The following is a 22,453-nucleotide window of genomic DNA, read 5'->3' as shown; positions in this document are numbered from 1 at the left end:
AGTGAAGAATGTTACTGTTGCGACGTGACATCTGCTCTCCTGCGGTTGGTCACTAAACATCTTATTTCCTTGAACCGTGTATGTGTGAAGAGAAGGAAGTTCAGTAAGGACCGCTGGTTACTTACAAGGAAACAGCCCCAGGCAGCAAATCTGATCAGGATGCCTTTGGTCTGATCCTTGTAATACAGGAGTATTTTCCCTGCCTGGGGAAGAAAACACAGTACGACCAAGAGAATCGCCTACGATGTGTTCTCACTTCACATTCACCCTCCATCCTGCAGGCGCTGGGATTACAGGGGGAATGAATGGTACCCCTGAGCCTGGCTAATGGAGGTACAGGGACCACTGGGGAGGGGGGAGGGGCGAGGGCGGGAGGGAGGCGCCAGAGGAGGGGCCGCCCGCCGAGCTGGGGGTGGGCGCGCACCGCAGCAGGGATGTGTCTGGGCAGGACGGAACGCAGGAGCGTGTCACACGGGTGACAACGCACAGCCCCCCTGAGGTGCTACAGGTGATTCAGAAAGGCCGGGGGTGGGCAGGGGTGGGCAGGCGGGAGCAGGGAGGCACGCGCTTTCTCCCACAGGTCATGGGAGTCAAGGAAAGTCGCTTCCCCCCACCCCCAAAGTGACAAGGGACCAGCTCGGGCTGACCTGCTAGATGGCCCAGGCTGGCAGGGGTACATAAGGGGAGTGGGGCCGGGTGGACCCGGAGGCAGGGAAACACTTTAAAAACAGAAAAATCTGGACTTTGCATAACACCCCCTCCACACACCCCCCACCCCCGCAAATTAGGACTTAATTTCTGAAAACATCAAAAAAAGTGCTAATAATAATTGATGAATGACCTGTTTTTAGAACCTTAAGTGAATTAACTTATTTAGGTGCCACTGGAGGACAGAGGGTGTGGTAACACACCCGGGACCACCCAGCTTGCAAGCGGGGTCAAGTCCAGGTACAGGCACGGTCTGCGCTCCTCACCCCCACCCTCGGCTGTGTGTGTGAATACACACGTACTCCTCCCACGTGTAAACGCTAAAGTGCTGCAGAAACAAAGGCAGCATCTCTAAACTACTCAATCCCCAAAATGTATACGCTGTAAACCTGCACTGCCCCGCGTGGGAGCCACTGGCCACCTGTGACAATTTCAGTTTAAATATAAATGATTTAAAATAAAGTGAAAAACCAGTTCCTCTGTCAGACCCGCCGCTTCAGCACGGACAGCACACGCGGGATATTTTGAGCATCGCAGAGAGAGCTCCCCCGGGAGGCTGTGCGTGGTCTTCCCCCCCAGGTCATCTCCCCTCAAATGACAGTTTCAACCACCAATAAGGAGAACTTCAGGAAGGAAAATCTAGACGGGTCAGAATCTAAACAAAACTGCACGTGAGCGAAACCGAGAACCACCTGTACTGACTGTGGCATACGATTTGCAGAACCCGAAACTGTATCCAGTGTACACACAAGGTGAGAGGTGACAGGTGACTTTCCAAACGCTGCCCAGCCCAGCGGGGACACCGTCTCGCCCAGGGGCTGCTGTGACCCACTACCGAGACGCGTCACACGAATCACTTCTTTGGAGGCTACAGGAATTATACCTGATTATTTCAACGTGCTAAATTTTAGCAACTTCTGGTTTTGACAGTCTGTCAAACACACACAGCATTTATTAGGCCTGAAATACACAGAAGATTGCTACCAGTTACTTATTTTAATCAAACGGTGTCTGGATTAGTAGCGAATCAGTAATCACGAACTGTCAGGAACGAGCATTCTCACGAAACGAACAAATACCTGAACTCCTAGATATGCCATCACAATGGAGTTGATGGTCCCCAGGATGCCTTCTGGGTCATAGGCCACCTCGGTGTGATAGAGCACCTGAACAGGGCAGGACAAGAAGGCAGGACTCGCTCACTGACCACAAAACGCACACAGCAACGCGCAGACGAGATACAAACTTGGATACACCCCGGTAGCCAATGTTTTGGGTTTTGCTGCAAAAATTCAGGGCCGGGTCCCATGGCCATGACACTCTGTACCCCTAACCAGCCTCAAACACCACACAGGATACCTTCAATTTTCAGGTTTATTGTTTGTGGCCAACCCTATTGTAACAACGACAGTGTCCCTTCCTCTTTTAAGGCAAATAATGTTTAAAAATATATTTGTATTATTCCATTATAAAAGAAACTGTTATTGTAGAAATGGCAGAAATTTGGAACCAGTCATTGTAGCAGGTGCTGGAGGGCACCACCCAGTTATCCCACCCCCCATCTGCCCGTCCCACCCCTTTAGGGACTAAAGCATCCAGAAGTACTAATGGCCTAAAGCTATCAGCCGCTTCTGGATTTGTCCCTGGAGAGAGCTGCCTCTCGGAAGTCACCCCCTTGCAGGGTCATCCTCATCCCACCGGGTCCCTCATGCCACTGAAAACAACTCTGAGGGACCGCCCCAGACCCCGGAGGCCAGCGGGGGCCTGCGTGTGACTGTCCCCTGACCCCATCCTGCTTCCTCCAGCCCCGCACCTGCTGATCCCAAGAGCACTGCCTGACAAACCTCCCTCCCAGGAATCTGTCCCCAGCCTGAGCACCCAGGACAGCACCTTGCTGCACACCTGACACCAGGCAGTCTCACTTTAAAAGCCAAAGAAATGTTCACACACCGCCCACAACCGACATTAAACTTAAGTCCTTAAAGTCAGCCAACTTTTCCAATAAACTTGGTTCCACCCAGGTGTGTTTCATGGACGCAGTTAGGAGTTGGCTCTTTCCCTCCCTCCCCTCAGTGTCCGGCGCCAAGCCGAAGCCGGGCTTACTCACGGCTGCGGAAGGATGCTGGTAAAGGTGCTGGTCTCCCAGGAGCAGGCGGTCAACGTAGCCGGCAGCGCCTCCCGTGCAGTTGGGATGCTTGCCCCAATCTCCGAGGCCCCCGGGGCCCAGATAGCCGCTGCGGAAGCGAGAGGGTGCACTCACCCACCAGACTTCGGAGGGGAGGGGTGTCCCCTCCAATCCTGTGCGCGCCCACCAAGGAGCCCAAACAGCCACCGGCCCGACGACCCCCGGGCGCCACGCACGCCCACAGCGGGGCGCGACTCGACGGCTGCCCGAGGGGTAAGGCGGGGGCCCAACGTCCATTCCACCAACCCTGGGAAACCTCAAGGAGACTGGCCTCTGGATGCGCACCCAATCCCCCTCCCACACAAGGTATGTCTCAGAGGAGAAGAGAGACAGGAGGGGAGGTCCGGTCGTGGGAAATCCGAGCAACGTAACCCGGAGGCTTGGACTTGGTAAAAAGGGGTTTCCCGCAGGGCTGGCTCACGTAGGGCATCCGGGAACAGGTAAGAAGAAGGTCAAGGCCAGCCAGACGCCTTCCAGCATCAGGATGAAGAGCCACTGGGGCCAGCTGGCTGTGATGTCCAGCACAGAGAAATAGCTTCTCTCCTGAGGGGCGGGGCATAAAACACCGGTGAACTAAACACGAGTGGAATGGGAAGTAACATGCAATGCAGCTCGCGCACGCAGGGCGGCTCGTGTATTCAGGAAACCCCTGGGAGGCTCCTCCTGGCTTTTAGGTAGTAACACAAAATAGATGCCTGTTTATCCCACGTGGAGCACGTGGCCCAGATGCTCCATCTCGATGAAGTCTCACAGTAAAATGTCAGTGAAGAAGAAATTAGTGGACAATTCTACTACACCCAGGAGATCTGAAGAGATGTTTGTACAAACACTTATTCACGAATGGACAAAGAATCATTATTCCTAGCAGCCCAAAAGTGAAGACAAGCAAATACCCATCAGCTGATGAATGGATACAAAATGTGGTACCTTCACAAAATGGAATATATTCAGGAGTAAAAAGGAATCAAGTACTGATGGCATAACGTGGATACACCTCAAAAAATATCTGCTAAATGAAGGAAGCCAGACACAAAAAGTCACGTATTCTATGACTGCATTTCTAGCACATGTCCAGAACAGGCAGATCTACAGACAGGGTAGATCGGGGGGTGCCTTGGGCTGGGCGCACCTGGGGTTGGGAGTGGCCAGTAGTGAGGAGAGGGTGTTTGGGGGATGATGAAAAGTGCTGTAGAATTAGTGGTGAGGATTGCACAACTCTGTGAATATACTAAATAGCCCTCAACTTTACACCTCAAGTGAGTAAGCTTTATGGTATGTGAATATCTCAATAAAGCGCTTATTTTAAAAAAGTAATAAAGCTAAATTTTAAAAAAGGAAAATAAAATTAAAGCTTTTGGAGCTCTTCTGGTTGAAGGAAAAAGAGATGCAGCCCACCTATTCCTGGGTTCCCCCAGCCCAGGCTCCATCGTGGAGGCCTGAACGAGCCTTGCAGAGCCTTGGGACCCCACGGCCACCAAGGTCACGTTCATGTGTACAGGTGTAGTTCCACTGTGCCTTCAGGAGTCTACAGCAGAGGGCATGGGTGCACCAGCGAGGGGGGTGTGTGTGAAGGGGCGAAGTGTAAACACACTCCAAGAACATACAACCGGGAAAGCGTTACAGGAAAAACCAAGAGAATTGGGGATCCAGTGATGAATTTGCTTTCTTAACTTAATGTGAAGTAGGACCCCAAAGGGAAGAATTTAAACCTTTCCAACTGAAGTTTTACCTACACTGGGGAAAAAAGTAGCTGCCATCTGAATCAACTCACCTCAGCAACGTATAATAAGACAGAAAGTAATTACAAAAAAGGTGAGATGCTCATGTACTTCTTACAAAGAAGAACTAGGAAGCAGCCCAGGGCAAACTGTCACCTCCTGTCCCGACCTCGGCACTGTCCAAGTCGAAGCTCTGCACGACTGTCTGGACACTGAAATGTTCTATGAGGTTTCTGTGTATCTTTACCACAAGGAAATTGAAAAATTGGCAGTAATGACCCCGCGAGGCTGCACCAGCCAGCTACCCAATGGTGACGTTATTTAATGCCATCAAATTCATTTGATTAATGGACACTGAAAAATGTGTTGAGGGTAGATCTCATGTATGTGTTTTTTAAGAAAAGATTGATATAAAGACAATAAAAATAACTAATTGAGAAGAAAAAAGAATGCTTTTGACTATGACAGTTAAAGAGTCTCGTAGTCTTCAGTACTGCACTCAGAACTAAAGAACGTTCTAGCACCTACAAAGGGACCTCTCCCCCCACCCCTTTTTTTAAAGAATTTTTATTGAGATATAATTGATATACAATAAACTGCATATAAAGAAAGTGTACAATTTGATATTTTTTTTCTTATTAGTAATGTATATATGGCAATCCCAACCCCTCTTTTTAAAGCAGGGTTTCTCACCGAGGCGCAGATCTCAGGCACGGGCTTGGCGAAGAGCATCTCTAACACGGCAACCACGAAGTAGGTCCCCCCGAGCCGCTGAAGCACGCCGGGGATGCGGGCCTTCTCCCAGGACACTGCAGGGGGCACAGGGCGGGGGTCAGCCAGCACTGATCACCTCACCCCGAGACGACACCACTGTTTCCTGAGGGGGAGACAGACCTCTATTGCACCTGAGAAAGTTGAGCTCTTGGAGATGGAAACACACATGGTCAGGGGCCGGGCTAAGAGCAAGGGTCCTGCTAGGTTTGGGGACAAAGCATGGATGCCCTCGGCCCTGAAGCCACCTCCCGGCCTCGCCCATCAGGAGTGTGGCTGCAGCTCACATCCAGCAGGAACCTGCAGACCCAGCGCAGGCCGCGGGCTCTCCCTGCCCTGCGGGCTGCCTGACGGCATCACTACCCAAGGGGAACCCTGTAAGGAGACCTACAGTGTGTTCTTCCGGGGGCAGCGGCCCACTGTGGGGAGATTCATGGAGTCAGCTTTTCCAGGACACCTTCCCTGAGGACCCCACTTCCTCCTGTTGCCTGAAGCCTCAGTGCTTCTTGCCTGCGGGGTTCCTCTGGCACCTGCCTCCAAGATTCTATCCTCTTCTGCTAATGACACTGTAAGCCCACTGAGGACAACAGCCACTGCCTTCCCCGGTCCCCACACTGGTGCCCAGCACAGGGCTCCCATCCTTCCCTCAGCTCTCCTGTCCCTCTCATGCCACTCAAACAATGACAGAGATGTCATTCCTTCCCCAAAGCCTGGGGGCATCCAGGTGACGGTGAGCTGAACGCCTAAACAACAGCCTTGCTGTGAAAGTGGATGAAACCACAGTGGCAGGAGGGAGGGCCTGAGACCCAGTGGCCTGGTCTGGCCCCTGCTCTGCCCCTCATGTGGACAGAGCACCTCACTTTCCCGGCCCCAGGGTCTTCCTTTGTCCACAAGGGCTTGAGTGGACTTGGAGGCACCTCCCGGTCCTAAGATTCCAAGGTAATAACAGGGACTGGTGGTCCAGTGGCTAAGACTCTGTGCTTCCACTGCAGGGGGCATGGGTTTGATACCTGATTGGGGAACTAAGATCCTGAATGTGGTGTGGTGCGGCCAAATTAATTAATTAATTAAAAAAAAAATAATGCCCAAAGTCACACAAGCATTAGATATACTTTTCTAGTAACTGTTCTTTCTGCAGGTACTTGAGATGGAGGAACTGCATTTCTTTCAAATTATAAGATGTCCTTTCCCTATTTCAACTTGAGTATATTGTAACAGAGGGAAAAAATACTTACGGGGCCCAAGGCAGTAATTGGGGTTTACAATGACAATTCCTATGCAGATTAACAGAAAACTCCTCCACACGATTTTCCCCAGCAATCTGAATTTTGAACATCCCCGCTGTCGAATGGAAGTCAGTGACAGAAAAATCGAAGTTCCCATAATAAACACAAACCTAAAAAAACAACAGCTATTATTACTAGGTGGCCACTACCAACTTTTCTTGTCTCTAAGTCATTAGTAGTTTATAACCTACTACATAAGACAGCAACACATGATTTCTGAAAGAAACGAATTACTGAAAACACATTAGGGCAGTGGTGGAGGAAGAATCAGAACGTTGGGCTGTAAGGTCTGTGCACCTTCGCACACTGTCTCAGGAGGAAATCCTTCGGAATTAAGTGCCGTTGCCACAGACAACCCTCCCATTCAGTCATCAAAGACAACAAACTCTTGGTATAAAATAAGCTACAAGGATACAGTATACAACATGGGGAATACAGCCAATATTTTATAATAACTGTAAATGGAGTATACCCTTTGCAAAGTATGAATCCCTACATTGTACACCTGTAACTTATACAAGGTTGTATATCAACTATACTTCAATCAAAAAAAAAAGGAATTCCTCCCCCACCCAGATAAACCTGAGTTCATATTAGCAGGGAAACACCGGGGACCAAAGACACATCCCAACGGCTGGTTCTACCTCCAGATGATGAAGGCAAGTTACTCAAAGCATCTCAGCAAAGACACAAAATCCACGTTGTACAGGAAGTCAGGGCCCCTCAACAAGGGGAATGGTCCAGGGCAGAGCGCGGTTACTCCACTAATTAATAACTTATTAATAAGTTTAACTTCTTACTATCACTAACTGTTACATACTTATCAGAATCCCTGATACCGATATACCGCATACCTGTTAAGAAATATGATTTTTCAACCTATTTTCAGGATTCGTGGAATATTCAGAATTTATGATTTCCTACAAGATTCCGGGATCTTGTATATCATACCCACACTAATCACCCATCCTCTAGTTGCACGTGTCTTAGGTAAAGCACTACACCAAGCGTCAGGATGGTTCGGGACCCCGGTGTTCGGAAGAACCCCGTCACGCGAGCCCTGGGGTCAGCCCAGGCCCGAGGCCCCAAACACAAGGCCGGGGCTGGGAAGGTCCAGCATCAGCTGAACACAGAACCCTGCAGACGGGCTATGAAGAGCGGACGGCGGACTTGCGACTCACCACGGGAACACAAGGTCGGCCACCGTCAGCCCTGCGGAACAACACAAGGACAACAGTGAGGAAGGACCTGGAACGTCGGTGCTCCCTGACCCGCGACGGCTTCCATCTCACGCGGACAGGCGAGTCCTGGGAAAACCCTGCGGAGCAGCACCGAGCTCCCCGGACTCTGTGGCCAGGGGCCGCCCGGGCACCTCCTGAGAGCGCGCCCGGCACGGGAGCACCGGAGAGAAGCATGCGGACAGTCAGTGATCCTGGGCAGTGCTACTCCTAAACCAACCGCCAGGCAGATTCACAGCCACTGCTCCTTGGCACTCAGACCCCCTCCAGCTCCACGGCATCCCCAGGAGGACCACGAGTCCCTGGGCAGGATGCCCACGCAGCTGGGGTACAAGGCACACCTAGAACAGGCCCAGGACCATTCACCATGTGATGACAGCGGTGCACCTCGGAGTCAGAGCACACGAAAGGAAGAACACAACGGAAGGCCGATGGGATGACCTCGGGGGCCTTCCGTGGGGCTCATCTCTGGAGTCCCTGGGGGATGGCGAGGGGTCCTCCTGCCCGCAGCTCTCAGAGGGGCCCGTGTCAGCAAGGCGGCCTCTGCGCCGTGTCTTACCGTTCCAGCTCGCGTGCTTGAAGTACCAGTATTTCCCGCCCCCGTAGTTCACGAAGACCATGAGGATGAGGGCGAGCCTGCAAAGCGACAAGGACGTGCTCAGGTCTGGGCGCCCGACGCCAACAGCCCGGCTGCAGGACACCAGTGCCGTCACGACACAAGCAGACACTTAGAGCAAGAAACTCCCACTTCTAATCATCGCGGTTCAGACCCCACGCTAAGTCCTCTCTGCCAACATTTCCAGCATGATATCTAGAGAAAAATTTACACTGACGCTAAACCGTGTAACTTGAAAACGGAGCAAAACATTCCCAGTCACTCCATTTTGTGCTAACTACTGAGATGTCTCAGGTTAAAGAACTGTAGTTGGGAGGGGATGGTCTTAAGGGTCAAGCCCTGGGTTCCTCTCTTAGGAGCCACTGGGTCTCGGGAGAGCCCATCAGTTCTCTGTGAAGGAGGGACACCCCTGACCCGGGGACCCAGGGACCATGACAGAGGGTAATGTACATCACAGCACCTAGATGGTGCTTGCAATATCTTAGCACTTAATCGATGTCAGCTCCTGCCCACTTGTGAACATCTCTGAAAGAAAGAGGAACACACTAAAACAGATTCTGCATGTGCTGTTGTTTGATGCTAATTCCTTAGAGTGTAGAGAATAAAGCTCAAAACTGCTAGCCTGTCAGTGGGGTGACTTGTGGGAACTCTGGAGCCCAACCGCCTGGATTCAAATCCTACTTAGTCCCTGCATGACACTGGGCGATTTAACTCTCTGGCTCAATTACTTCATCTATGAAACAGGCATATTTTTAAAAGTATACACTTCAGGGACTTCCCTGGTGGCACAGTGGTTAAGAATCCACCTGCCAATGCAGGGGACATGGGTTTAATCCCTGGTCTGGGAAGATCCCACATGCCACGGAGCAACTAAGCCCATGTGCCACAACTACTGAGCCCATGTGCTGCAACTACTGAAGCCCACGCACCTAGAGCCCATGCTTGGCAACAAAAGAAGCCACCACAATGAGAAGCCTGCACACCACATGAAGAGTAGCCTCCGCTCACCGCAACTAGAGAAAGCCCATGCACAGCAACGAAGACCCAACGCAGCCAAAAATAAAAAATAAATAGAATTAAAAAATAGAAAATAGGGCTTCCTAGGTGGCACAGTGGTTAAGAATCCGCCTGCCAATGCAGAGGACATGGGTTCGATCCCTGCTCCAGGAAGATACCACATGCTTCAGAGCAACTAAGCTTGTGTGCAGCAACTATTGAGCCTGCGCTCTAGAGCCTGTGAGCCGCAACTATTGAGCCCATGCGCTGCAACTACTGAAGCCCACGTGCCCAGAGCCCGTGATCTGCAACAAGAGAAGCCACGGCAATGAGGAGCCCGCAATCACAACGAAGAGTAGCCCCCACTCACCGCAACTAAAAGAAAGCCCGCACACAGCAAAAAAGACCCAACACAGCCAATAAAATAATTTAATTTAAAAAAATAAAAAATAGAAAAATAAAAAATAGAAAATAAAAAAATATATTAAAAAAGGATACACTTCATAGGCTTGCTAAGAGATTTAAAAAATTAAGACAAGTTGGAACGGTGCTTGGCCCACAGGGAGGACTCAAAACCTGTTGGCAACAGTACTATTAGTAGCAGTACTGCCCTCACTGCCTGGCTTTAGAGACACAGGAGCACTCAGCTTGGGAGGCTGGGGCACAGTTACCAGGTCACCACTGGAGTCTGAAAGGCCTCAGTGGGAGAAACAGAAGACCTGATACCTCGATATTTCTTTTCAGCCATACAGTTTAGACTCTATTTTCAGAGATTGGTCCTGGTCTTCTTTCTTTCTTTCTTTTTTAATATTTCTTTATTTATTTACTTATTTATTTGGCTGCATCGGGTCTTCGTTGCGGCATGCGGGCTTCTCTCTAGTTGCGGCATGCTAGCTCAGTAGTTGTGGTGCACGGGCTTAGTTGCCCTGCGGCACGTGGGATCTTAGTGCCCTGATCAGGGATCAAACCCACATCCCCTACATTGGAAGGTGGATTCTTAACCACTGGACCAGCATGGAAGTTCCCCTGGCCTTCGCTCTTTTCTTATAAATAGAACATAACAATTTAGTGTATGACTCTGTGGATTTGCTATCAGTTGATACTCGAGCTGTTTTACTAGTGATGGAGGCGGCCGAGGGATGCCCCGGGTTCAGTTTCTAGATGGGGGCACCTGCCCATCTGTCCAGGGCTGAGTGGACACGGGGGCCCCTGGGGCAGCTGCTCGCACATGTGAGTGACTTTCTCAGCAGCACCTGTGCCGCAGGGGAGGCGGGCTCTGGCCTGTCTCACTGCTGCTCTCCAGCCACACATCATCCTGGCTCCTGTGACAGTTTCCAAGTCAGAAGAGGCTGCCGATTTCTCTTTATGGCAGGAAATCCTTTCTAGCCTAGAGAGTAAAAGGTACGTGAAACGCTTCCAGCTGTAAGTGTGTGTAGGTGTGAACGTGCCACCCGAGGCCACCTGTGCCCACGTGCCACCAGGGAGCCCACGTACCCGCGGAAGGTGTCCACACAGCGGAGGCGCAGCGGGGCCGCCAACTGACGCCAGGCCTCTGGTCGGGGGTCGCCCGCCCTGCTCGGAGACCCCAGCTCCTGCCGGTAAAGGGGAGAAAAATGCAAACAGTTCATAATGCAAAAGAGTAAACTACACTTTTCTGTGTTTCAGGTGAGAAATGCGCAGAGTGAAAGCCACGGATCATTGTTCTGGACAATAATTTGCTTTTGTTACGACCACACCTAGAAGTTAGGTTTTTCACTTTATTTGGTTTCTGCGCCTCCTGCTGACTCGTGGTCTCCATGCTGATAAAGACCATGAAGGAGCACGGGTACCAGCAAGTGTGTCCGTAAGTGGATGCAGATACATCCATAAGTAATCGATGAACACAGACAGTATGTTTAATCGTCACAGCAGACCATCACATGTAGAGTTACTACCGATGTCTCTCATTCTTTTGTTTTAATCTTGACACTCTCTGCTTAACTGGACTGATTCCACGGCGCTGCCTGCAGAGCGAAAACCATCTCTGCACCGAGCATCACAAAGCAGCCCAGCTCCAGCCTCACAAAGAAAGAGGGGCTGGCATCCTCCACAGGGGCCAGAGGGGCTGCTGTTTATTAAGAAGGCAGGACACACGCCCTGGCCTTGCACAACATAAGTAAGACAACTAGAATTACTAAACAGGGGACTGTAAATTTGAATATAGGAAACTACGCAGGGCACACACAACGCGTTCTAATAACTCACAGAATTGATGAGGCGATCGGTTTCCCGAGAATTTATTGCTTTAGAAATCCAATGATGAAAGTCTTCCAAGCTGTAAATAGACAAAAGGCCCGGCTAATTTGTTTTCTTTGGCAGAATTTTTGGAATGGTATCACATATTAAAAGAAAATTAATGTCCACATTCTGCACAAGTCAAGGAATTAAACATTTTAAAGTGTTTCAACAGAATGGAAGTAGAAATCCAAGTTTACAGAAGCAGTACTTTCAAATGCTTGACCCTGACAGCACCGTTTCCTCATTGATGAGACGGGAATAAAGACAGAGCTTTCATTCAGAGCGTTGTGAGGGTGAGATGAGGTCACTACTGCCTGTGGCTGGAATTCTGATTAACGACACTATTAAAGTTAGGATAGCAGAAGACTGCAGCAACCAAAGGTGCTCAGCGTAGCAATGACTAATCTCAGTGTCTGCAGCTGTGAGAGGAGGAGCTACGGCTATTAAAACAGCAGGAAACGTGCAGCAACGGGAGGGACCCAGAGATCCTCATACTGAGTGAAGTGAGTCAGACAGAGAAAGCCAAATCCCATATGACATCACTTATATGTGGAATCTAACATATGACACAAATGAACTTATTCATGAAACAGAAACAGACTCACAGACATAGAAAACAGACTTGTGGTTGCCAAGGGGGAGGGGGTGGGAGAGGGATGGATTGGGAGTTTGGGATTAGCAGATGCAAACTATTACACAGAGAATGGATAAACAACAAGGTCCTACTATACAGCACAGGGAACCCTATTCAATACCCTGTGATAAACCATAATGGAAAAATATGAAAAAAGAATGTATATATATATAACAATCACTTTGCTGTACAGCAGAAATTAACACAACTGTAAATCAACTATACTTCAATAAGACCAATTAAAAAAAAAGAGAGAGACCAGAAAAAAAAACAATGTGTCCGTCCTGGAAAAGAAAAGAATGTCCGCGCAAAGAAATATAAATACAAACTATTAAATACAAAAAACAAAAGGTAATATTCAGACTTGATGACAGCTAAATAAAAATGCACAAGTGCGGGACTTCCCTGGTGGTTGGGACTCTGCGCTTCCACCGTAGGGGCAAGGGTTTGATCCCTGGTCAGGGAACTAAGATCCCGCATGCCGCAGGGCACAGCCAGAAGAAAAATGCACAGATGCAAACTGAGAAAGTTTGACAGTGACCTTGGAGTGACTCACAGTTAATGTACTGGGTTCTTTCTCCTGGATGGTGCTTTAGTGCAAAAGCATACCCAGAGGATATTAAGTTGACTTACGTGATTAACAAAAGACAAATATCTTAATTGGTTTTTCTTTAAAACAAGAGTTCTTAACTTGGAAAAAATCTTTCAAAAAGATTTTAGCTCTTTCACACAATGTTTATGTTCTGATTTAGTTTACATCCCCATTTTCAAAAATTTTTCTGTGGAAATGAATCCTGATTTCCAATACACTAAAGATTGCTTAGTGACTTGATGGGGTAATAGTGTTTGTTATTTAAAATTTCTGAAATTTTCTGGGATGGTTTCACTTTTATTTAGTTTGTTTGTGCCCATAAAGACATGAACTTTCAATTTTATGTCCCCACATCCAATTATTAAAGTCCACAGAGAATCCTTTCTCAACACAACAACTGTGGCAAACTCACAGCTCACAGGCCAATTTGTTATTTTTCAAATAATAATGAAACACTACCCAAAGTAATCTACAGATTCAATGCAATCCCTATCAAATTACCAATGGCATTCTTCACAGAATTACAACAAAAATTTTTATAATTTGTATGGAAACACAAAAGACCCTGAATAGCCACAGCAATCTTGAGAAAGAAAAGTGGAGCTGGAGGAATCAGGCTCCCTGACTTCAAACTATACTGCAAAGCTACAGTAATCAAGACAGTATGGTACTGGCACAAAAACAAAAATATAGATCAATGGTACAGGATAGAAAGACTAGAGATAAACCCACACACCTATGGTCACCTAATTTATGGCAAAGGAGGTAAGAACATACAATGGAGAAAAGACAGCCTCTTCATTAAGTGGTGCTGGAAAAACTGGACAGCTACATGTAAAAGAATGAAATTAGCACACTTCCTAACATCACATACAAAAATAAACTCAAAATGGATTAATGACATAAATGTAAGGCCAGACACTATAAAATTCTTAGAGGGAAACATAGGTAGAACACTCTATGACATAAACCACAGCAAGATCCTTTTTGACCCCGCTCCCAGAGTAATAGAAATAAAAACAAAATAAACAAATAGGACTTAATGAAACTTAAAAACTTTTGCACAGCAAAGGAAACCATAAACAAGATTAAAAGACAACCCTCAGAATGGGAAAAAATATTTGCAAATGAAGCAACTGATGAAGTATTAATCTCCAAAATACACAAGCAGCTCATGCAGCTCAATATCAAAAAAAAAAACAACCCAATCCAAAAATGGGCTGAAGACCTAAATAGACATTTCACCAAAGAAGACATATGGATGGCCAACAGGCACATGAAAAGATGCTCAACATCACTAATCATTAGAGAAATGCAATTCAAAAGCACAATGAGGTATCACCTCACACCGGTCAGAATGGCCATCATCAAAAAATTTAGAAACAATAAATGCTGGAGAGGGTGTGGCAAAAAGGGAACCCTCTTGCACTGTTGGTGGGAATGTAAATTGGTACAGCCACTATGGAGAACAGTATGGAGATTCATTAAAAAACTAAACATGGAACTACCATATGACCCAGAAAACCCGCTACTGGGCATATACCCAGAGAAAACCATAATTCAAAAAGATACATGTACCATAATGTTCACTTCAGCACTATTTACAATAGTCAGGACATGGAAACAACCTAAATGTCCATCGACAGATGAATGGATAAAGAAGATGTGGCACATATATACAGTGGAATATTAGCCATGAAAAGGAATGAAACAGTTATTTGTAGTGAGGTGGATGGACCTAGAGTCTCATACAGAGTGAAGTAAGTCAGAAAGAGAAAAACAAATACTGTATGCTTATGCGTATATATGGAACCTAGAAAATGGTACTGATAAACCTAGCGGCAGGGCAGGAATAGAGATGCAGACATAGAGAATGGACTTGAGAACAGTGTGGGGGGGAGGTGGATATGTGCAAAGGGGAAGCTGGGACAAAGTGAGAGAGTAGCATTGACATATATACTCTACCAAATGTAAAACAGATAGCTAGTGGGAAGTTGCTGCATAGCACAGGGAGATCAGCTTGATGCTTTGTGATGACCCAGAGGGGTGGGATAGGGAGGGTGGGAGGGAGGCTCAAGAGGGAGGGGCTATGGGGATATATGTATGCATACAGATGATTCACTTTGTTGTATAGCAGAAACTAACACAACATTGTAAAGCAATTATACTCCAATGAAGAGGTTAAAAAAAGAATAAATAATAATGAATACTTAGTATTTTTTAATTTGGTATATGAGAACAATTACATTTGCCCTTCAAGTAAGTACGATTCTTTGATTAAAAAATCAAGAGAAGGCTAGTTTTTGTTTGTTTGTAAATCCTTGAGGGCTTTCCTTAGAAAAACATTTATATATAATATTCCTATTAATACAAGTCCTTATACGGACTATGCTTCCAACTCTCTTGATAGTGAAAAGTGTAATAAACTTCATATTCATACATGTTTTGCATAAAATTTGCACATTTGAACATTTGAAATATTCAATGCATAGGATTTTTCCTTTTCTCTCCTTTTTTTTTTGTCATGGAAAGTTTCAAACATATACATATATATAAGTAGACAAACCAGTATAATGAACCTCCGAGGACCCAAATATCTACGAAGCACGATCAATCTTACTTCACCTATACTCCCACCCACTGCCCCTTTGCCCTGCTTTGCTTTGATCATTTTAAAGAAAATCACAGACATCACATCACTTCAACCATAAATACCTCAGTATGTATCGCTAAAAGATAAGAACTCTTTACTTTTAAACATACTGCAATTCTATTATCTCATTTAAAAATATTATCAACAATTCCTCAATATTATCAAAGAGCAAGTTCAATTTTCCTGTCTTTTTTACAGTTTAATTACCCAAATCAGTATCCAAACATGATCCACATCTCCAATGCATATATTTTTAATTACTTTCTTCCCTTACAACTCAACTCCCATTTCTAGTTTATTCTGCACGAATAACATCACCATCACATGAAAAACTTGAAAACAGAACCATCTAAGGAAGGGTAAAAAGAAGTTAAGATATTTAAAAATTTTAAAAAGCACTTATTTTCTTGTACATGCTTGTTCCTCATCAGTGAAAAGGAGACAGATGCTGAATTCCTACTACTTTTTCAGATTCTTCTCTGGTTCAGACAAATCTGAACTTCCCTGGGCTTCTGAGGGCATGCTGGAAAGCGATGGGGAAAGGGACAAGGGACTCTTGCTTTCCCCACAAGAGCTTTCTGCCCGCAGGCTGCAAAGGGAGAATCACATGTGAAAGGAGTTTCAGTTCCACAGTGGGGCAAGGTGGGATTCTTCTCTTTGCAAAAGTCGGATATCAGCTATCTCCCACTTTAAACATCAAGTAATAGATACACTCACATCAAAAGCACCAAATGAAAACACTCTAATAAACTGGAACATCATTTACATCTTATCAACAAAGTGATGCAACTCCTCTTCGCGGACTGCACTCCTTCCCTAAAGGGTCAGAGGGACAAACTCCCCAGAGGTGCAGCATTTCCCCAGGCTAGCAGGTGCTTTCTTACAATTTGGATCCGGCTCACCAACAAAATCTCACGCTCTCTCCTGAGACCCTAACCCGCTGAACATGTGAAAATTCAATCTTGTTCCTTTTAAGAGCAAAGACCTCTTCCTCATCCCTCGGCAAAGTTATATGCCGGACCTGGGTGTACTCACTGATTTTCCTTCTCCAGTCCACAAATCCACTCACCAGAACGGCTGTTTATGAGGAAGGAGAAGAAATTCCCTCTCCAAGCTGGCCGACCCCAACCAAGGGGGAGTCCACCCCGATGGTGGAGGTCACCGCAAAGCTGGACCAGAGGCGTGGCCTCAGGGATCCAAGCCCAGAGGAGGAAGATATTCAGCGTGGCAGTGCCTCCCAGAACCATCACAGCCGCTTCCACTCGCTACAGAGCAGCATGTGAGAGTCTCCCAGGAAATAATGATCACTCGAGCATTTTCTTCTACCTTTTCAGCCACGTGGGAGAACTGAAGGCAAAGATTCTTTCGCACTAGGTCATTAATTTCCTGATGTAGGGACCATCTCTTATTTGACATTGAACCCCTAATGCCTAGGACTGCACTGGGCATGGCAGACTCAGTAAGTTTTCATTTACTCCAGGAATAATAGTCACACTACCCTTTCGGAATACATTTTTTCTACACTCTACTTTCCCCAAAGCGCCCTCCCCCAGCGCCTGCTTACCTCAGCAGGAACCTGAGAAAGGACACCACTATGATGAGCACCAGGCCGACCAGGAAGGCGATACTCACAGCTGCAAAGACAGAAGAAAACAGGTCAGCACCAAAAGTGTCGTCACAAGCATCCAAGCGGTCATGTCGGTAGAGTTAATCTGCAACTGAAAAACGCAGAGTACGAAAAAGAATGCGTATATACATATAGCTGAATCACTTTGCTGTACAGAAGTTGACACGACATTGTAAGTCAACTGTACTTCAATAAAATAAATTCGAAAATTAAAAAAAGAAAAATGCAAACAAATAAAAACGGACACGTATGAAAGAAAAGCCTATATCCTTTCGTGAAATTTCTTATTAACAACTGAGAATACTCTTCAGCAGGGAATCGTGCTTTTCAACATGAAAAATACCAAACATACACAATGGTACAGAGAACTGCATGATAAACCCACATATACCCGTCGCCTAGATTCTAGAATATCAAACGTTGTCACGCTTGCTTTTTTTTCTTTTTGCCTGAAGTCTTTTAAGCAAATCCCAGGCATCGAGTTATTTTACTCCCACATCTTGAGGACGTATATCTATGATATCAGGCAACTCCTACATGAACCCGGGGAGGACACTGTGTTGCTTCTGTCGAACTCCACAGAAGATGCAAGTCCTCTCCTGGGTCACAAGAAGGCAGCAAGTGAACCCAAGTAACAAAATAACTGGCCAGTCCTCTTCAAAAGTGTCAAGATCGTGAAAGACCAAGAAAGGCCGATTAGAGGAGATGAGGTTAGATAAGAGGCAGGCTGGGAGTCCTGACCACTAAATGTACTGTGGGACGCTGGATACGAAATGGACACTAGGAGGACAACTGGAGAACCCTGACAAGTCCACAGCTCAGTTAACAGCGCTGGTTTCAGGCACTGTACATGGAATCACTGTACTGCGAATATATAGTTTAGGGGCTTAGGCGAAGCTGAGTGAAGGGTATATGGAAACTTTTTTGCAACATTTCTGTAGTCTAGAACTATTTCAAAATGAAAAGTTTCTTAAAAATGGACCTTTTGCTGTATAAGCACAATGTCATACAAAATTAATAATTCCCTGGCTAACACTGAGTCCATATTCAAATTTTTCTACTTGGCTCAAACATGTGTTTTGTAGTCTGTGTGTTCCAATAGGGATCTAAGCGAGGTTCACGTCTTGCCTGTGTGGTTAACGTGTCTTAAGTCTCACGCATTGGTCTGCAGTCACTGACTTGATTTACACGAGGCTGGCTGTCCCCTATCAAGGTGTCTCATTTGTGTTCTAGATCTGCCAGGACACCGCACCTGATGGCACTGAACTTAATCCTGTATCCTCCATGTGTTCTGTAAATGAGAACCTAGCTGCAAAGCCTTGGCCGAGAAGTCCCACTTTTCCAGCAGGAACGCTTCGCAGGTGCTGTCTTTCCCACCGAAATCCCATCCGGAGCCCCTCCTGCTTCGGACTGTGTGCCCAACGCCCGTGTTCCGCTGGTGAAGGCCTGACCCCTCCCGTGTAAAACTCCCCTTTCACTGGACGGTTCCATGCACTCATGGCTTTGGCCTACATCGATCATTTCGTTGGGTGTTGCAAAATAATCTGCCACGTTATCAGCTGGAGTCTTCCCTAAGGAATTTACCCTCATCATCTAAGACAACTGCGTTAGCCTAAAATACAGTCAAAACAGAAAAGGGAGGAGAGAGGATCCTGCCTTTCCGGTGACAATTTTAAATCACCAGTTAACATCAGGTGTCCTTGTTACCCCCAAAAGCAACCAAAATACTGTTTCTGTTTGGGGAGGGGGGCCTTGTGCTTCTCAGCTTCATGGTGAACTTGCCGGTTTCGTATGTTCAATGTGCTTCCATCAATTGCATTCCTTATTCTTTTAATGATTAAATCATCCCACGTGGGCCCTTTCGCATTGGCTCTTGCCAGCGTCCTGACACGACCGCAGTCTTTAACAGCGTCCCTGCGAACAGTACTTACTGTTCGGAACAGCCCCAGGGACTATCTACTGAGGGTTCCGGGGACAGATTTTCTCCAGTGGAGTTGTTAGAGAATGGACAGTCCCTGCTGAGCCCAAGGGGCCTCTGGACTGTCAGAGACACATACAGGAAACACCGTACCCTAAATCCTAAAATAAGGGTAGACACTTGACAGTCAGCTGCCTTATTTCCAGTTTCTTTCCACTGAATTTTTCTCTTTTTGGCTTACTTATGCTTCATAATACACTAACAGCCATGAGAATATGTTGATATATCAAATAACTTTTCTATATGTCACATAATTTTCTTAGTCTACACCAATGACAGAAAAATACATTATAAACATGCCATAACTAAATGAGATAGACAACCTATAATCCAGGATTTAAATTACCCAAAAGGGGGACTTCCTTGGTGGTCCAGGGGTTAAGAATCCGCCTTCCAACACAGGGGACGTAGGTTTGATCCCTGGTTGGGAAACTAAGATCCCACATGCCGCGGGGCAACTCAGTGCGCATGCTGCAACTCCTAAGCTGTGCGCCACAACTAGAGAAGGCAGTGCTGCAAGTAGAGAAGCCCACACGCCACAGCAAAGAATCCATGCACCACAAACGAAGACCCAGCGCAGCCAAAAAAAAAAATTACCCAAAATGCCACAAACAGTACTCAAAAACTAAAACCGCTGAAATGCAAACTCTAAAAATCATCCAAGAGCATGTACATACGGAGGTCACTGTCCACTGGCTTCTTATTGACGACGAGGTCACAAGCAGCTTCACTGACTCCATCATGGGCGTGCTTTACCAAGAGAGAGTAGTTTCCAAATTCTCCAAATTTGTATTCCAGCCTACAAAGATTAGGCAAAATGAAGAAACATTGTTAGGTTAGGAAATGAGGAGTCAGATGTCGGTAATGTCACGCTGGCCCAGTACAGGCATTCTCGGGTGCAGACCAGGGAAGACACAAAAAGATATTCTGAAAGAGGGAGAAGCTAAAACTCAAACAGGGAAAAAAAAAAAGTAGAGAGAAAGTGCAGATTTCAGCAGGTGCATCACAGCAAGGCAGGTACGAACCTACAAACTTCCTTCTCCTCGGTGTCATTAAGCTGCAGGATGGACCTGTGCTGTGTGCCCACTGCCACGGCCACGACGCTGGGCTCCCCGGGTTTCCTGCTCCGAGAGACGTGGACCAGGACCTGGAGCGAGCACTATAGGATCCAAGCACAGGTGTTAGGGGTTTGACGGTCTGTGGTGCAGGACATCCAACTGCAGATCCTGAGATAACTTTTCCTTCATGCTTATAGAAAACTTTTAAACTTCAATAATTTAGGTAAAATTTGCCTACATAACTAGGTGTTGCTCTGGAAATATATGACCTTCATAGGTAACTTCTTCACATAATTAACAAATACAACATCCATTTAATCTTGCACTCTATGGTTTTACTTAATATTATTTAACGAATAAAATTCTGTGATTCTACCGAATTTGCATATTTATAATTTTTATGGTTGCATTAAAGTCCATCAAATACTATAGTTATGAATACTTAGGCTGGTTTCAAAGCTCTTTTTGTTTTATCTTTCTGTATATAATTTATATAAATTATACTGTTTTGAAAGATATAATTTAATTATATGATATGCAATATAATATAAATCTACTTATATTTATAATTTATATAAATTACATTGTTTTAAAAGATCTACAAGTGATGTTCTTATTTCTTTAAATTCTTTCCCTAAGATAAATTTCCAAAAATGAGATTACTGGATTAAAAAAATAATCATTTTAATGGTTCTTGTTACACATGGCCAAATAGCACTCACATGAGAAAAATTACAGCAGATTTATTTCTCATTAGCCTTACCAGGACTTCAAATCATTCTTCCTTTTGTTCAGGTACTAGGTGTTTATGAGACCACAGCATTAAGATTACATTTTAAATTATAAGTAGATTAAATAATTCGATTTTCTTTAGCTCTTTTCTGTCCCCTATGCTGTGAACCACCTGGTGGACACCCAGTTCCCTCAAACAGAATCTGTCCTCATATGCTGTGACATTAAACTTCTTACTCTCTCAAACACTTCTCCACTCTAGTGCTTCTTGTTATGCTCTGTTGTTTTTAAAGTTTTATAGAGTTGTACTACTCTGGTTTGTTATTTCTTCTATTGCTTCATGAGTTTAAAAATGTATTCTGCATTTTTTAATATTTTTTAAATTTGTGGGTTTTTTTTTACTTGAACACACTTGGGGTGTTTGATAGATGGTATCCAATTATTCTAAATACCTTTCCCATGGTTTTAGCTGTTAAATTCTTACGTAAATTAGGTTCTACTTCTTACACTTAGTTTGGCCTGTTGGTCTTCATTTCTCTTTTTCGGCTACGTTCACCACTGTGCTCTGCGATGCATCTCATCTGGTACAGCAAGTCTCCGTACCATCCCTTCTCCTTTTGAGCCATTCTCTGATTCTCTTGCACACTTACTTTTTCATACACATTTTGGAATTATTTTTATGCAGCTTCTATAAAGTAACCACAAGCAATTGTGTTGCATGTATAAACTAATTTGGGAAGTACTGCCATTTTTCCTACGTTTAGTCATCATATCTGTGTGCATTGGCTATCTTTCCATTGAGCCTATAATTTTTCCATTAACATTTTATCATTGTCCATATATACGATCTCTTATAGATTCCTCAGGATGAAAATATAAGTCATTATAAACCTCTAATATGCCAACTTATTCTACCTGATAGAAGCTTAAGATTTTTATACCCACATTAATTAGAAAGACTGACCTGCATTTCTTGTCATGTCTTTGGCAGATTTTAAGATTAACACAATGAATCAGATGTCAAGCCATCATTATTTTCTATTGTTGTTATATTTATGGTCAGTTTATATAGATTGAGAATTATTTATTATTTGAAAATGCAGGAAAAAATTACTTATTTTTAGGTGGAGAAATTCATTATAACTTTCCAGACTTCTTAATCAGTTGCTGATCTATTTATGTCCTCAATTGCTTGAATCAATCTTCATATTATACTTTTTGAAGGAAATCAATCAATTTTTGTACTTTAAATCGATCAGTTTTAACTGTTCATTGGAGCATAATTATTTTAATTTCTGTTGACATGTAATTTCTAATTTTATTAATTTCCATTGTTCCTTTAAATGTATCAGTAATCTGTCAATTGTGTGACTTTATTTTTTAT

General features: G+C 45.3%; 1 protein-coding gene across 2 annotated transcripts in view; it reads right to left on the bottom strand.

Annotated features, from left to right (window-relative positions):
* HGSNAT (heparan-alpha-glucosaminide N-acetyltransferase) overlaps positions 1–22,453 on the bottom strand; it is a 43,422-nt gene that overhangs the window by 11,684 nt on the left and 9,285 nt on the right. For both annotated transcript variants that reach the window (XR_009047726.1, XM_057697068.1), the window contains exons 3-15: positions 20,305–20,438; positions 19,957–20,078; positions 17,239–17,308; positions 11,763–11,832; positions 11,013–11,110; positions 8,466–8,542; positions 7,850–7,880; positions 6,618–6,778; positions 5,305–5,420; positions 3,315–3,436; positions 2,816–2,942; positions 1,788–1,874; positions 126–203 (exon numbers count right to left, since the gene is read on the bottom strand). Coding sequence is in view for 1 of the 2 variants with exons in the window: in XM_057697068.1 (XP_057553051.1) it covers positions 126–203; positions 1,788–1,874; positions 2,816–2,942; positions 3,315–3,436; positions 5,305–5,420; positions 6,618–6,778; positions 7,850–7,880; positions 8,466–8,542; positions 11,013–11,110; positions 11,763–11,832; positions 17,239–17,308; positions 19,957–20,078; positions 20,305–20,438 (1,293 nt within the window). In the remaining variant the exon portion in view is untranslated. The remainder of the gene's footprint in view (positions 1–125; positions 204–1,787; positions 1,875–2,815; positions 2,943–3,314; positions 3,437–5,304; positions 5,421–6,617; positions 6,779–7,849; positions 7,881–8,465; positions 8,543–11,012; positions 11,111–11,762; positions 11,833–17,238; positions 17,309–19,956; positions 20,079–20,304; positions 20,439–22,453) is intronic.

The sequence above is a fragment of the Hippopotamus amphibius genome, chromosome 10 (assembly GCF_030028045.1).
Source record: "Hippopotamus amphibius kiboko isolate mHipAmp2 chromosome 10, mHipAmp2.hap2, whole genome shotgun sequence".
NCBI classification, from domain to species: domain Eukaryota; kingdom Metazoa; phylum Chordata; class Mammalia; order Artiodactyla; family Hippopotamidae; genus Hippopotamus; species Hippopotamus amphibius.
Note: the sequence above shows the minus strand (reverse complement) of the source record. Positions and strands in the feature narration are given on the sequence as shown.